At 48.2% G+C, this 16875-nt stretch overlaps 1 protein-coding gene across 1 annotated transcript in view; it reads right to left on the reverse strand.

The window, feature by feature from the left end:
• FGD6 (FYVE, RhoGEF and PH domain containing 6) overlaps positions 1-16875 on the reverse strand; it is a 168347-nt gene that overhangs the window by 23425 nt on the left and 128047 nt on the right. Inside the window, exons 17-18 of the mRNA XM_075344811.1 lie at positions 6319-6421; positions 1776-1900 (exon numbers count right to left, since the gene is read on the reverse strand). Coding sequence (XP_075200926.1) covers positions 1776-1900; positions 6319-6421 — 228 coding nt within the window. The remainder of the gene's footprint in view (positions 1-1775; positions 1901-6318; positions 6422-16875) is intronic.

A 16875-nucleotide genomic window follows, 5' to 3' on the forward strand; every position in this document is an offset into this window, starting at 1 on the left:
TTACATCCCGGAATTATGCTCTGCGGTTTTGAGACTTTAACGAGATTTTATGACGATGGATAGATATCCCAGTTAATGCGGGCAACTTTGAGGATAGTGTCTCTGTCCTTGTAGTGGAGCAGCTTGATAAGAACTGGACGTGGAGGGGCCTGGTGGTAGTGGTCTGGTTGGCATAAAGTGGGGACAATGATTCAGTTCCAAATACTGGCTGCATTCCCTTCTCAAAGTGCTCTGTGGGATTATTTCTTTAATTTTTCTCAGGAAAACCCACTATCCTTACATTGTTTCTCATGAACCTGTTTTTCAGATCATCCAATTTTGACCATAAAGCTGAGGTTTGTTGGTCATGTCTGCGGGAGTTCCTCTCAATTTGGGGTAATTTATCCTCTAGGTCACTGATCCTACTGCTGTAGTGGGTTCAGAGACTTTTTGCAAGCCTAGCTGCATATAGGAGAAGTAACCTTTCAGTAGACCCACCTGATCACTGATTGAGAATATAGCAGAGCTGCAAAGTGTTACTGCAATAAATACATCCTTCCATATGGGCTGTCAGCAAAGGAAGCATTGCCTGCAATCCCAGGATTGTGAACATGAGAATTATGCGGATCCCTTATAAGCATTACAGGTTGTCCATTAAAACACTAGAAGTCCCAGAAATTTCGAGCTCCATAGGGTTTCAATGGTAGAAATGTTAAATGACCCCTCTCTGGGACTTCTAGTGTTAACTCAATTGGGTAAAGGTTGTGCTTTACGGAGGAGGAAATCCTTTATCCTGGGGTCCAGCAAAGTAGGCTAGTTTCACAGCCGCATTAGCTGAAACTGCTTTTTCGCCCTGATACCGAGAACGCAACTGTGCCATCTTTAATTTCTCTGCCCTCTGTGTGAGCCACTTCACGGAGCCTCCAGCCATAGCTGCACTTCTGGTGAGTATCAGGCGGTGCTGGAGATATTCAAAAGCTCTTATAGCTACAGAACAAGATCGTAAAGGCCCAGAGGAGAGAGTTATGCAGGCGTGTGTCCCCGGAGCTCTCCTACTGCATATCCGCTCACAACCTGGCCGAGCCAGGGTTGTTTTTACATTTCCTTGGGATCCTGTCACAAACTTTAAAGTCCCCAATGTTCATATGGTTAATGTTGGCCAAATCTAATGTGCCTCCCAACTTTTCAACCATCGGTCATGTTGAATTACACAGCCCAATTCTTTTGTTCATATGAGAAATAATCCACCTACAAAAGATGGCAGCGGATTCCTCCACTCTAGTGATTGAAAATGTTTATCGAGAAGTCGAGAGAGATAGCCATCTAAGGACGTTATTGGCTAGTTCTGTGAAACGAAGAACTAGCATTGTAATTTGTTTAAAACATCATTTGGATATTTTGGTCGAATTTTTTAGGTTGACGGCATTGGCTGAATCAGTTCAAAAAAATCCAACAATGTTAGATTTATTCAGTTTCATGTGTCTGAGTCCATCGAATGATGGTTTTAAAATAGCCTGCTCATGATCCAGTAGTGTTCCCTGTGTACTTCCATATCGCTCCTTGGCGTTGGCACTTTGGTTATCACAACTGCTAAAATGAAATTTGCTGTAAGCACATTAACAACCATGTAACTGTTTTTCAATTCCCTACGTTCTGCAAAAAAAAAAAACCAAAAACATTCATCCTCTTGACAGGTTGGCATTGATCAATAGAAAATAAACACTACCTCAAAGTAAACACATTTTTACAATGCAATTTAAGAAAAAAAAACAAAAAAAAAACAAAAACAAACTTACTTTAAGAGCAGCGGGGATTTTCTTCTGCTTCCTCCCAGATGGAATACTATGCAGCACTGAGGAAAGAGTGCTAGAAGGGGATTTGTGGTTTGCAGGGGAGCCTGTCTTTGCCATACATTGTGTGTCTATGTAGAAAACAAAAGTTAAACTTCAGAGATGTAGTGCTGCATGTTGTACTTCGTATATACTTCACATTAACCAAAGCAGCCGACACTACTGCTATAGGGATTTAGAGTAAATAAAATGATTAATAAGCATAGCAAATTACAGTATTTTGATGGTAAGCTTGGCGATTTATATAGTAATACCATATGTGATCAAAGCTTTATCGTGAAAAATAGTCAAATCTAATTGAAATCAGACAGAGACAATAACTAATGATGTGCATCAAGACAATTAAATCACCAGCACTAACAGGAAGGAATTTAGAATTCTTAAGAGTACTATTTTGTAGTATTTGTGACACTAAATGGATCCCCTTGTCTTCCCATCCTCTGAACCCCACTAATTTTTTAATTTCTGGCAAGTCCGAATTCCGCCACAGTGGCCAGAACTCCATAGGCCCATTTATCCCCAAAAGAGACTTACCCCTGCACCCTGAATATCATAGCTAACGTGGGATATCGTGCCCCGGAATTTAGAATTCAATTGGATTAGGGCTATAAAGGGGCGCTTTAGCAGCGCTCAGATATAGTTAGGAGTGGCGGAAGCTCCAGGGGGGTCCCTTCGGGCAAGGGGCCCAGGCGACTGCCTATTTACCCCCCTGGTAGTTAAGCTACTGGGCCGTAATGTGGCTGAAAACTCTACTGACCACATGAAGTGCAGATTTCGCTCTCCTCAGGCCTGCACCTTTGCAAGAACCCAAAATCTGCCAACTGCCAGTTACGTGACATGCAATCCTATTGAAAACAGATGATGGTAATGAAGACCAGACTGGCAGCTGATCAATAGCTTCTGAACTTCAGATGGAAGCAAGTAACAATAATTAGATTAGCGAGTGTTCAACCAGAAACAGTCACCAGGAAATGTAATAATGCCAATGTCTTTTCTTCACATAGCGTTAAGAATGTCCAAATGAGAAAAATGTAATGAGCAATTAAATAAAAGTAATCTACTGGAACAATAAAAACACATGGAGTAAGAGGATCTGAGAAACTTAACCATAACCCTTTGAGTTTACATACTCTAATCATTCCCTCTCCCAAACATATGTACAGATAAGTAATCATCTAAATATCACATTAACATGTAATACCATATTGCTAAAATGGGGCAGCAAAATGGTTTCCATGGTTGCAAAACCTAGTTTTCTAAGAGGAGTCATTTTCAATCATTAGCATGCTACCATCATATCATCTCGTGTGAATTAAAGGGAACCTGTCAGGTGCAATATGCACCCAGATCCACGAGCAGTTCTGGGTGCATATTGCCAATCCCTGCCTTACTGTCCCTGTATTTAGTAGCATAAATAAAGAGATCTTTAGAAAAAGTATTACTAAAGTTCTTTTATCGTATGCTAAGGAGCATAGGGACTAGTAGCAAGGGCTTTAGTTCCTGCGCTCATTCCGCCCTCTTACCATGGTAGTACACCCACAGGGGCGTGCTAACATGCTATTCAATTCAGGGTCATCAGCGGTGATGTGTGTACCTGTTTCCGCTGTCCCCGCTGATCCGAAGTCTTGGTACTTCCGGTTATTCGCACCAGACCTCTCTGAAGCCGGTACGTGTACAACCGACTTCATACCGTGCATGACCGGAAGTGCCGGGGACTTCAGATCATGGGGACAGCTAACACAAGTATGCGTGTCACCGCTGATGATGCAGATTTGAATAGCATGTTAGCACGCGCCCTCTAGGTGTGCTACTATGCAAGGAGCTGCTGATAAGTCTTGCCTTTGTGGCCTTTTTTTGTTTCTATGGTAACGAATGTTACATCTCATCAAAGTCTTGTGTCGTTTTCAAAATGTTGTGTTTGTTGCTTATGGAAACAGTGTTCTACACACGCGGGAAAATTAAAATGGCAGAGTCTAATGCGATATTCACAGCAACTGAGAGCAGAGGAGTGATAAAATTCTTCTTTGTGCAAGGAAAGTCCACGAAGAATATTCAGGGTGATAATGCCCTTCATATTCCACAGCTAAGAACTGGGTTGCCAAATTTAAAACGGGCCACTTCAGCACCAATGATGAGGAACATCCTGGACGACCAAAAGTGGTTGTTATTCTAGAGATTGTCAATGCCATGCACAACCTCACACTGGAGAATCGACGTAATAACAGACATCATGGGGATTTCCGTGAACATCTTTTTGTCATTAGCTTCGTCCAAATGTTCATGGATATCTGCAAAGTGGGTCCCCAAATGTTTGACAATAGATCAGAGAAGCATGCGAGTAAAAAACTTCCCGGTCCTTTTGTTAGCATTTCCGGACTGATAAGAACTTCCTGGATCGACTGGTCACTATGGATAAGACCTGGATTTAGTTGTATGATCCTGAAAACAAGGAGCAATTAAAAGAGTGGAGGCACAGTGGTTCTCCTCGTCCAAAGAAGTTCAGGGTGCAAAAATCAGCCACAAAGGTGATGGCGTCTATGTTCTGGGATAAGGAGGATGTGCTGCTAGTGGACTACCTTCAAAAGGGTTCCACCATCAATGCAAGGTATTGGATTGAACTTTTGGACTAATTAAAGGCAGCTCTGAAGGCCAAAAAGGTGCAGCAAGGTGTCCAAAGGAATCTTGTTCCTGCAAGTGCACAAATGACTATCTATTTACTGGCAGAGCTGGGCTTCCAGCTGATTGACCACCCACCTTATTCACCAGCTCTAGCTCCCTCCGACTATCATGTTTGTTTCCAAACCTAAAGAAACACCTCGAGGGTACCAAATTTCACACCATTTCTGATGCCATGGCTGCTACGGTTGTCTGGTTGGAGGCATAACAGAAATTTTTCTTTTTGGCAGGCTTACATAACTTGGAATACCAATATAAGAAGTGTGTTGACATTTTTGAAGAGTATGTGGAATAAATGTAACATTTCATCATCCTATCTCGTCTCTGTGTAAAGCAAAAGACTTATCAGCTCCTCGCATGCTAAGAGGGCGGAATGAGTACAGAAACTAATGCTCTTGCGACTAGTCCCTGCGCTCATTAGCATATTATAAAGAATCTTTAGAAATACTTTTTCTAAAGACCTCTTTATGTATGCTACTAGATACAGAGACAATTAGGCAGGGATTAGAAATATGCACCCAAAATTGCTTGTGGTTCTGGGTGCATATTGCACCTGACGGGTTCCCGTTAATTAAACTTCCTTTGCAGATCGTAGAGGAAATGACTACTCCTTTGCCAAAAGTCTATATAAGACAAATCGGGTGCACTGGTATGCCCTTTAGATAAAGCAATATGGGTGCTACAATTGCAGAGAAAATGCAACCAAAAAGACAAAAAAAATTTTCCTTTGCCATAAGTCACACTGCACTGAAGCACGAGGATGCAGAACTGAGTAGGGAATAGAGCTAGGTGACAGAGGCTTGAGATCTACAGCTTCATTTGCATGTCAATACAAAAGCAAATTTATCAGTAATGAAGCAACAGATTTGGCCATGTAAAATTATTGCTGGACTGGTTTCTTAAAGAGCTACATGCACAAATAAATAGTTTGCAGTGTGAAAATATCTTGATTGTTTCCCTTTAAAGGAACTTTGTCAGCAGGTTTTTGCACTTTAATCTGAGCAGCAGAATGTAGGTGTTGAGGCCCTGATTCGGAATGTGTCACTTATTAGGCTATAAGCTGTAGTTTTAATACAATCAGTGTTTTATCAGCAGAAGATTATCACTGCAGGACAAGGTCTCACATGCGTGCTAGACAAGCTAATCTGTGTAACCATGCTCCCACCACTTATTGGCAGCTCTCTGACAATGCCAGTGTACAAAGGAAGCTGCCAATCAGTGGTGTGGGAGGGGTTATAAAGAGCTCAGTATTCTGATTACTGCTATATCTACCTCAGAGCAAAGCTAAACTACACCAGGCAGTCCAGTAAGTGATACATTACTGGATTCAAGGTCTCTACCAAAACATTATGCTGCTCTCATTCCACGGCAAAAACATGCTGACAGATTCCCTTTAATTGCACATTTTCTTTTGGGCATGAGAAGCTGCATTTAAATACAACGTGTGAACATGGCCTTATTTGAAATTTACAAAGGTTTGGCTGGAATTCTCCTAAGAGTGCATGACAGTCCTACATGGTGGTCAAATAGTGGAACATTTATAGAAAAGTTGACCTTTAATTATTGGAGAGACTGTGAAAATGCAGAGGAAGTAATCCAGTCATTTAACATGATGAGAGTTGAGGAAGAGGTAGAACTTAATTATTTGGGGAGAACACCAATATTCAGTAATGGCTTTCAATACTACATAATACAATACTTTCAATACTTGTTCATTTAAAACAATGGTGCATCTCAGCAGCTACCATCAGATTCTGTTTTCTATGAAACACGAGGAAGAATGCAAATAGTAATGTCTGCCAGGCTACTTTACCTTGATTCTGGAGTTCTTGAAAGCAGTGATCACACACACGTGCCAAGTGATTTTTCAGATATTCAAGGCTGTACTTGTTTGTCGAGCAGGCCTGACACACTATCTGAAAACCAAATATATAACATTATACATAACCATCTAGACCGTTATTGTGTATAAATATGTTTGCGTGACTGTAAATCCCATGAGGCATATAATCATTGTTCACTGATCCACAGCAAATCATGCTGCAAAGTGTTTATACTCTATATAATGTGTTTGCACTGGCTTCCTCATGGTACTCTTATCTTCTACTCTCCAAAAACATACACAACATGGTAGATAAACTTGCTTTCAGTTAGGCCCTGTGCACACTAGACGTTTTTTTGCTGCATTTTTTACCGCGTTTTTGAGCTGAAACCGCTGTGACATTGCTTCCCCAGCAATGTCTATGGGTTTTTAAAAGGGCTGTCCGCACACAGCGTGTTTTTTTTGTAGCTGCGTTTTTGTGGTGACCACAAAAACGCAGCATGTCAATTATTTCTGCGTTTTTCACTCATTGACTGCAGTGCACGCAGAAAACGCAGCCAAAAACGTGGTAAAAGCGCACCCGCGTTTTTACCGCGGGTGCGTTATTTGTGCGTTTTTGCGGACAAAAAAACTAAGTGTGAAAAAACGCCTAGTGCGCACATAGCCTTAAACGGGCCTAAAAGTGTGTTTAAAGCCCTGTGTTAACACTGCGTTTTTACCCGCGTGTTTTTTTTTTTTTGTTTTTTTTTACGTTTTTGCTGCAGAAATTTCTTGAGAAAATGGTTGTAACCTTTGTGCAGACATTCCCCAGCAAAACCTATGGAAAAAAAAAAAGCTGCACGCACACTGCGTTTTTTTTCTCAAGAACATTCTTTCTGCAGAATGTCTTGAGTAAAGTAATGAGCATGTCACTTCTTTTCTGCAGGTACCTGCATTTTTTGTCATAGATAATGGTAGAAAAACCGCAGGGACCAACCTGTAGAAAAACGGCAAAAATGCATGCGTTATTGGTGCGGTTTTTTTTAACGCAAGTGCGCTAATCTTTCAGACTCAAGAAATTTCTTGAGAAAACTTCATTTTCTAGTGCGCACAGGGTCTTAGGGTTGTTTTAAGCAGATAGTTTTAAGATGAACAAAGCAATTGTAAATCAAGACAAGCAAATATGTCAGATGTGTGTTTACACAGAAGAATACGGATCACAATATCAAACATTGTGCCTCGTGTTTATACAATCTGAAGTGTAGGACGTTCACATTCCATAAGTAATACTAATTACTATGAATACATTATTGTAAGAACATTTCCGTTTACACAGTAAAAAGACTATTTAATATGAATTCACGAAAAAAAAATTCAGCTAAGATTATGTACTTGCCCGTGAGAATATGTCCTCACCATGACCACTGAGGAAGGATTTCCGGTCGTGATGGTTACTATACCCCTTAAAACTTAACCTAAAAATAATACACCGACTGCATGCGACTTGGTTAAACAAATTGGCCACAGCAGCCTTTATTACCTATTATTAACATACTACCACAAAAGGGGGCGCCGTCCAACGGGCGACCCCAAACACAGAATAATAGGTAACACATAATAATAAACGGTACATGAAAACCTTATGTAGGCCCGGTCCAGAAACCCTTTTCTACACCAATATCCCTGGCCGCAACACTCCGACCCAGAGATTAATACCCCCCAAACTTTGCAGAACCCCGTGCCTGCAATTTCCCGGAACCCAGAGACACCATACCAAGACAGTGCCTCTCGGTCCAGCTACAAATCCCTTCCAACCGCTTCTGGACCAGACCTACCCCCGCTGCTGCGACAACACATACATCCCTTTTATAATAATTCCTTGTTGTCTTCTTGTTTTTTTTTTTGTTTTTTTTTTGAACATAGTTAAACAACTCACAAACACAAAAAGGGAGGGTGGGCGGGAATCTGTCGCCGTCCGGAGTCCAAAAGGGGAGGTAAGACCCTCCCTCATCGCTTTTATACTCCCCCCCCCCTCCCCTACAGGGATCCTTTCTCCACCAATCCCCTATACCTTCCCATAATGCCCCTCATTATAACGTTATTAACCCCTCACTCCCTCCCTTCCCTCTGGTCATGTCGCCCCTCCCCCCTATGGGGTCCATGGCTTTCTTGACCACTGAGGAAGGATTTCCGGTCGTGATGGTTACTATACCCCTTAAAACTTAACCTAAAAATAATACACCGACTGCATGCGACTTGGTTAAACAAATTGGCCACAGCAGCCTTTATTACCTATTATTAACATACTACCACAAAAGGGGGGCGCCGTCCAACGGGCAACCCCAAACACAGAATAATAGGTAACACATAATAATAAACGGTACATGAAAACCTTATGTAGGCCCGGTCCAGAAACCCTTTTCTACACCAATATCCCTGGCCCCAACACTCCGACCCAGAGATGAGGTATTAATCACCCCACGGATTAATACCCCCCAAACTTTGCAGAACCCCGTGCCTGCAATTTCCCGGAACCCAGAGACACCATACCAAGACAGTGCCTCTCAGTCCAGCTACAAATCCCTTCCAACCGCTTCTGGACCAGACCTACCCCCGCCACAGGACAGGACACGTGACACCTTACGTGGCCTGGACCCGCCACATGCCCAAGGCTTGCTCCACACCATCCCGCAAACCCAGGGCCCATAAATCAGAACCAATGTCATTAAGATGAACCCCATCACCTCTCCGAAACTGCCACTTCGCCGATTCCAGGTCCACATGCCTCACCACCACGCCGCCGTTTCTCCGCACGAAACGCGCAACCACCCTGTTCACTTGTGCCCGGGCGCGATTAATCTTCTCAACCGACCGGGCCCCCCTCCACCATAATCTGGCCACAATATCCGACCACACCACTATCAGGCCCGGATACCTTGCCCATAACCGCAGTAGGTCGATCTTAATGTCCCGAATCAGATCGCGGGATGCCCGCGAACCCAGGTCATTCCCCCCCACGTGCAAAACCAACACGTTCGGGGGTCTGTCCATCCTGCAATAGTACTCGAATTCCGGCACGACCCTGCTCCATTCCATGCCCCGCACTCCAATCCACTTGACCGATGCCAGCGACCTGTCCAGACCCAACTGCCGACCATTCGGGCGAGCGTCGGCCCGACGGGCCCCCCAAAAAACGAACGAGTGCCCCAGGATCCAGATCAGACACACTCCTACAATAAAGGAAACAATTTTAACAACAACACCAGCATTCCAGATTGCAACAAAGAACAACCAAAACCTAACGGCAGAACAAACAACTCCCCACCAGAGCCCTCAACGAGATAATAACTGCGGGCGCACATAACCACGAAAACGAGAGGACTCCCACCGACCAATCCGTCTCACCATGTCATCTCCAAGACCCCAACGAGAAGCCTCGGTAGCCGCCCCAATCCTGAACGAATGGGACCCGTAATCCTCTGGGCGCTCACCCGCCCAGCGCAAACAACTCCTCAGCACTGCCACAAACTGATAACGAGATAACCAAGCCCCGTCCTCGTGACGTAGCAGCGGGCCCGGAAGACCGCCCCGCAGACCACAAAACTGACTCACCACCTGCACCGGGCACAAGCCATCCCCTTGCACCGCATACAACACTACCAACCTGCCCCGACCCATCTGGTCCGTCTTGGACCGCCGAAGCCGACACTCCACTCTCCGTCCCACTACCGACACATCCTCGAATAGCAAACCACCCCCAATCACCCTTGACGGGCTCACCAATTCTCCTATCCGAAAAGCCCCGAAAAAAGCCAACACGAAAGCAGTTTTAAACAACACCGTCTCATACGCTGAGACACAAATGCCCTGCAAACCATCCACCAAACGCCGTAACAAGTCCAACGAAATGGGCCGCCTAGTGTCCCGCACCTTCACCCCTTTCCGAAAACCTTTCAATGCTTGCCGTACCCGAAAGTCCCTTGAAACGTCCTGCTCACCCCTAACCTTTAACCAGAAGGCCACGGCCGCCACCCTAATCGCCACCGCCGACGCTGACCTCCCAGCCCTAAAATCCTCACTCACCAATGCCAAGAGCGCCAGTAAATAATCCGCTCGCCCGTTACCAAACATCTCACCCAGCACTGCCTGCCACTCAACCCACACCTTAGCATAACGGCACCAAGTCACCTCGGTCACCGAATTCCTAATCAAACCCGCAATCACTGCCTCACCAGGCTCCACAATTCCTCTGGGCACACCGCTCCGACCTCGTCCGCCCCCGGCAGTAACTCCCGAAACCTGTGGAACTGAAAACGAGATAAAGCGTCAGCCACCCCGTTATCCACCCCCGGCACATGTTTTGCAACCACATGAATATTCCACAGCAAACACTTGAGCACCAAATGCCGCAAATATGCCACTACAGGTCCAGATTTCGCTGACAAGCTGTTGATTGCATGTACAACTGCCTGATTATCGCAATGGAAGCACACCTTACGTCCCGAAAATTGCGACCCCCACAACTCCACCGCCACCACGATTGGAAACAACTCGAGCAGGGCCAGATTTTTGACAAGGCCACCCTGTCGCCAATCCTCGGGCCACCTTCCCACACACCAATGACCCTGAAAAATGGCGCCGAAACCCGCCGACCCGGCCGCATCCGTATATAGTTCCAGAGCATCATTGGGCACCACCTTCTTCAACCACAAAGTGCGGCCGTTAAAATGTCGCAAGAAGACGTCCCAAACCAACAAGTCTGCCTTGATCTCCCGCGTGACCCGCACGAAATGCGCCGATGACCGTACGCCTGCCGTAGCTGCCGCCAACCTCCTGGCGAAAACACGCCCCATCGGCATAATCCTGCATGCAAAATTCAGCTTTCCAAGCAAAGACTGTACCACCTTAAGCCGCACTTTTTTTGCTGCCAGCATTACTGCAACCGCACTCCGCAAATCCACAATCTTGTCCTCTGGCAACCTACATTCCATGGCCAGCGAGTCGATTTCAATCCCCAGGAACCGCATAACCGGCGCCGGCCCCTCCGTTTTTTCCTGCGCCAAAGGGATCCCGAACCGATCCGCCACTCTCTGCAAGGCGAACAACAAACCAGCGCAAACCATGGAACCCGCCGGACCAACACACAGAAAATCATCCAAATAATGAATAATGGACGACAAGCCGGACACGTCCCGCACCACCCACTCAACAAAGGAGCTAAACGCCTCAAAATATGAACAAGAAATCGAACAGCCCATGGGCAAACAACAATCAACATAAAACTTCCCGTTCCACCAGCAACCCAGAAGGTGCTGACTCTCCGGATGCACCGGCAACAAACGAAACGCCGATTCTACATCCGCCTTTGCCATCAATGCACCGCGTCCTGCCGCCCGTACCAAGTCCAACGCTTTGTCAAACGAGACGTAGTACACCGCCGACAATTCCGGCGCAATGCCGTCATTCACAGACGACCCCTCCGGAAATGAAAGATGATGAATGAGCCGAAATTTATTCGGCTCCTTCTTTGGCACCACCCCCAGCGGGGACACCACCAAATTACTGCACGGAGGGCTCTCAAATGGGCCCCCCATCCTGCCCAGCTCAACCTCTTTACCCAACTTCTCACCCACAACCATAGGGTGGTCCCTTGCCGACCGTAAGTTGCGACAAACCGAAGGCAATGCCTCAACCGCCGACGGAATCCGAAAACCGTACAAAAAAACCAAACCGCAAAAGCGACGCCGCTGCCCCGTCCGGGTACCTACTTAAAAACGGCGCCATCGCCTCTATTTTCACCGGCGTCCTCCCTTTTTCCAGACCCGTCCCCAGCCTTGCCTCTCCCTTTTTTAAAGCATTTGGACAAGCTATGTCCCCCCCCGCAGCCGGAGCACTCATGCTTGAACCTACACGCTGCGCCAAATTTGCACTGGCCTTCGTTAAATTGCCAGCACAATCCCTTTTTCTGAATCCCCGAGGGCCCGGCTCCCGGTCCCCCGGCACCGCCACGAAAGGGCTGGCTCGGGGCCGCCATTAAGCGCATCCATAAGGAAATGTCCTTATGGTCCCACCGCATGCCGGGCCGCAACACCTTCCGCTGCCTAAGCTGCTCATCATACCGCAGCCATGCCAAACCCCCGTACGTGCGATACGCCTCCCCGATTGCATCCATATAGCCAAATAGAGCCGAGCAGTGCGCCGGCTCCTTTTCCCCTACCACGCTAGCCAAAATTGCGAACGCCTGCAACCAATTGGAAAAGGAACAAGGAATGAGCCTATAACGGCGTTTTTCTTCCTCCTCCTTTTCCTTCTTGGAATCGCTCGGCTTCACCTTGTCTAGGTTAAATTTTTCCAGGGGCAGCAGGGAAAATATCTCCACATACTCCCCTTTCCAAATTTTTTCCCTCACCTCTTTTTTGAGGTGCGCCCCTAGCGGTCCCTCAAAGCACACATACACCTCGCTCTTAGCCCTATCATCCAGCCGCACCACCTCATCTTCCTTTTTCCTTCTCCTTTTCTCCCGCTTTATCGCCTGCAGGCTCCACTACTCCGCTACCTACACCCGCCCCCACTGGCACCTTCTCGCCGCTAGCCGCCGCCGCGCCATCCACCGCCGACCCTGTCCAGGCCGTCGCCGCCGCCGGCGCTCGCGCTAAACCCTGCAAAAGCCTTAGCAAATGGCTAAGCAAAACTGACCCCTCTGGCGCTGCCGTGCCCGCAGCCACCTCCCCAGCACCCGCACCCCGCGCCGCAAGCAATGCCGAATCCACGGCTAGCTCACCCGACCGTGACGCGGAGACGGAATTCGATACTGCGATGTCGCCCGCCAGCGGCTCCTCTAATTCATCCCCCGACCTGAGGGCTCCTCCTTCCTCTTCGCTGTAGCCGTCCTCCACCGTCCCAGCTCCAGAGGACGCAGCCGATGCGTCCCCTCCACCACAGCCACCCTCCTGGGCAGCCGCGTGGGCACTGGCGGTGGGCGTCCGCTGCTTTCTTTGCGGCGACAGCCCACAAGACCGTCCTGTCCCCTGGGCCGCCGCCGACCGAGTCCTCTTCCTGGAGGAGCCTCTCCCCGAGCTCAGGGGGCTCCCCACCGCCGGTTCCCGCCCTCCCGGGCCTCCGACCGAGACCTCCCGCTGGTTCCTCCCCCCCCCCCCGAGGGAGACCGCGTCCGCCGGGCGCAGAGCTGATGACCTGAGGGACCTGGCGCGCCCTGCGGGGGTCCCACCGTCCCTCCTCTCCTCCGCAGCCGTGCAGGTATCCGGGTGGCGCCTGCCCACACCGGTCCCCCTGCTGGCTGCCTGCGCCCGGCCCCCCCAACGTCCCCGGGGGGTATTGCTGGCCTCCATCACAAGCCGGGCACGCTCCTGGTCAGAAGCAGCCGCCGGGACGTGCCCCACCGCCGGGGGCCCGGCGTCCAGAGCAGGCCCCAGGCTGGACACGCCCCCTCTCCGTGCCTCCGGTTCATGCTGGGCACGGCCCGGTCCCCGGGCTGCCGCCGGCCTGTTAACTCGAGCCCGCGGCCTGGGACCGGAAGTAGGCCCCAGGCCGGGCCCGCCTCCATCCAGGCCACCGCTGGCCTCATTCCATCGCCGGGCTCGCTCCCGGCCGGGAGACGCCGCTGGGCTCTGCACTCCAGCCCGAGGCCTGAGACAGGAAGAAGGCCCCGGGCTGGCCACGCCCCCTTCTCGGCCGTCGCGGCCGCGTCGGAGATTCCTCCCGGCGGCCGGAGCGGACGCAGGGAGCTGCCGCTGCCCGCCCCGCCGCGGAGGGTCCCGGGGGGGCCTCTCACTTGGCCTCCTTGCTCCCCCCGCACCCGGAGAGTACCGGACAGGGGGCCTGGAACGCCGCCCACGGCGAGGGGGGGAACAAAGGGCAGGTGCCGACGGGGAAACCCAGGCAGCCCTGAAGTGAGACTGCACTGCCTGGGCCCCGTGCACCGCCATCGCCGCTCGGATCATCCGATCCAGTTCCTGGAGATCCGCCATCAGTCGTGGTCCAATCTGTCGCCGTCCGGAGTCCAAAAGGGGAGGTAAGACCCTCCCTCATCGCTTTTATACTCCCCCCCCCCCCCCCCTCCCCTACAGGGATCCTTTGTCCACCAATCCCCTATACCTTCCCATAATGCCCCTCATTATAACTTTATTAACCCCTCACTCCCTCCCTTCCCTCTGGTCATGTCGCCCCTCCCCCCTATGGGGTCCATGGCTTTCTGTGATCTGCTACTGAATTATTGCTTTGCAACACGGTCAACCATATTTAGGACTTTCATTACTACATCTCCTTTATGTCAAATAATTGAACAAGCAAATAAATCTTCATTTACATTATCACATTTTCTAACATGTAACAAGATTTTTTTTGCTTGCCTACACCATTTCATGTGCTCCTTGGTGGGATGTGAACCAAGAACTGCAGCACTGAAAAGCAACAGTGCTAACCACTGAGGCACTATAAATGGGTCTTTAAAGGGAAGTGGTCACATTAGAAATGCTAGTAGTCAGACTCAAACTCTAGCACACCAAATATACCGTATTTTTCGGACTATAAGACGCACCTGACCATAAGACGCACCCTGGTTTTAGAGGAGGAAAATAAGAACATAAAATTTTAACCAAAAAATGTGGTCATGACACTGTTATGGGGCGAGGATCTGCTGCTGACAGTGTTATGGGAGTAATGTCCCCAAATTCTCTACTAAGGTATCCCATTCTGGTAAGGATCCTGCTGCCTTGTATATGATCCTGCTCATATATCCCATCCTGCTCATAAAATAGCCCCATCCTGCTCATAAAATAGCCCCATCCTGCTCATAAAATAGCCCCATCCTGCTCATAAAATAGCCCCATCCTGCTCATAAAATAGCCCCATCCTGCTCATAAAATAGCCCCATCCTGCTCATAAAATAGCCCCATCCTGCTCATAAAATAGCCCCATCCTGCTCATAAAATAGCCCCATCCTGCTCATAAAATAGCCCCATCCTGCTCATAAAATAGCCCCATCCTGCTTATAAAATAGCCCCATCCTGCTCATAAAATAGCCCCATCCTGCTTATAAAATAGCCCCATCCTGCTTATAAAATAGCCCCATCCTGCTCATAATGTACCCTCAATCCTGGTATATGACCTGTATCCTGTGGCACAGAAAAAAAAAATAAATAAACGTTTATACTCACCTTTCCTCACTCCATGCAGCATGGATCATCTTCCTCTCTGTCTAAGCTGCAGCGCCGCTGAGTGGAGCAGTCACCGTGTGTGGAGCCCTCCCCGTTGTCTGCAGCTTCGCGATATCTTCCTGTCTGTCCCGGTCAGCTGATCTGTGTGGACGTTAGCGGTGCGCACAGCGATGACGTCATCACTGTGCTCACTGCTTTCTACACAGATCAGCTGACCAGGACAGACAGGAAGACATGGCGAAGCTGCAGACAATGGGGACGGCTCCAGACACTGTGACGGGTGAGTTATACTGATTCACTGCACCCCGCGCTGATAATGATGCACGGGGGCAGTGAATGCAGCCGCACATGATCACTCCAGGCTGTAGTTGCCAGGGGTGATCATGCGGGCAGGCTGTTTAATATGCGCGCATTCCCCGCCCATCATCCCGCCCACCTATCAGCGCTGACTTCAGCGCTGAGAGATGATGGGCGGGAGGATTGGCGTGCATATTAAATGAGCAGGTCCACGTGGTCACGGCAGGCTGCTGCTGCCTGCTCGTGCCCCCGATGACCCGCTCCACCGCAGCACCCTCATTCCCTGCAGCCATATTCAGACCATAAGACGCACCCCCCACTTTCCCCCAACATTTGGGGGGAAAAAAGTGCGTCTTATGGTCCAAAAAATACGATAGATATGAAGGTAGATTAAAAAAAAAAAATCGGAGAGTTGCTTTCTTGGTGATGCTTTAATGTGGAATAGATACAAAACTACAGACGTCTGCAATTTTGTATCTATTCCACATTAAAGCATCACCAAAGAAAGCAACTTTTTAATTTTTTTATTATTATTTATTATTATAGTGCCATCAATTCCATGGCGCTTTACATGTGAAAAGGGTGTACATAATAAGGACAAGTACAATAATCATAAACAATACAAGACACAGACCGGTACAGGAGGATAGAGGTCCCTGCCCGCGAGGGCTCACAGTCTACAAGGGATGGGTGAGGATACAGTAGGTTAGGGTAGAGCTGATTGTGCGGCGCTGTATCAGACTGAGGGTTACGGCTATCTTCATATCTATATTTGGTGTGCCAGAGTTGGAGTCTGACTATTACGTTATTTTTTACTCTAGAGCACCTGTCGCCAGGTGGTTGAGCCAGACTTTACCTTTTCTTCTACATTGGAAACGTAAAGGGGTTGTCCAGGCTTTGGGATAAAGGGAATCTGTACCCACAAATAGCACCTAGGGTAGCAGAATGCTGAAAGGGATGCACTTTTCTAAAATCATTCTGCGTAATGACAAATCCCAGTTAAGATTTTTAATACTAAGGGTATGTGCATAAAACGTCTTAAACTCTGAAAAATCTGCTAACTTTTTCAAGAGGAAAAACATTTCTGGACACTGGC

The sequence above is a fragment of the Anomaloglossus baeobatrachus genome, chromosome 4 (assembly GCF_048569485.1).
Source record: "Anomaloglossus baeobatrachus isolate aAnoBae1 chromosome 4, aAnoBae1.hap1, whole genome shotgun sequence".
Classification (NCBI taxonomy): Eukaryota; Metazoa; Chordata; class Amphibia; order Anura; family Aromobatidae; genus Anomaloglossus; species Anomaloglossus baeobatrachus.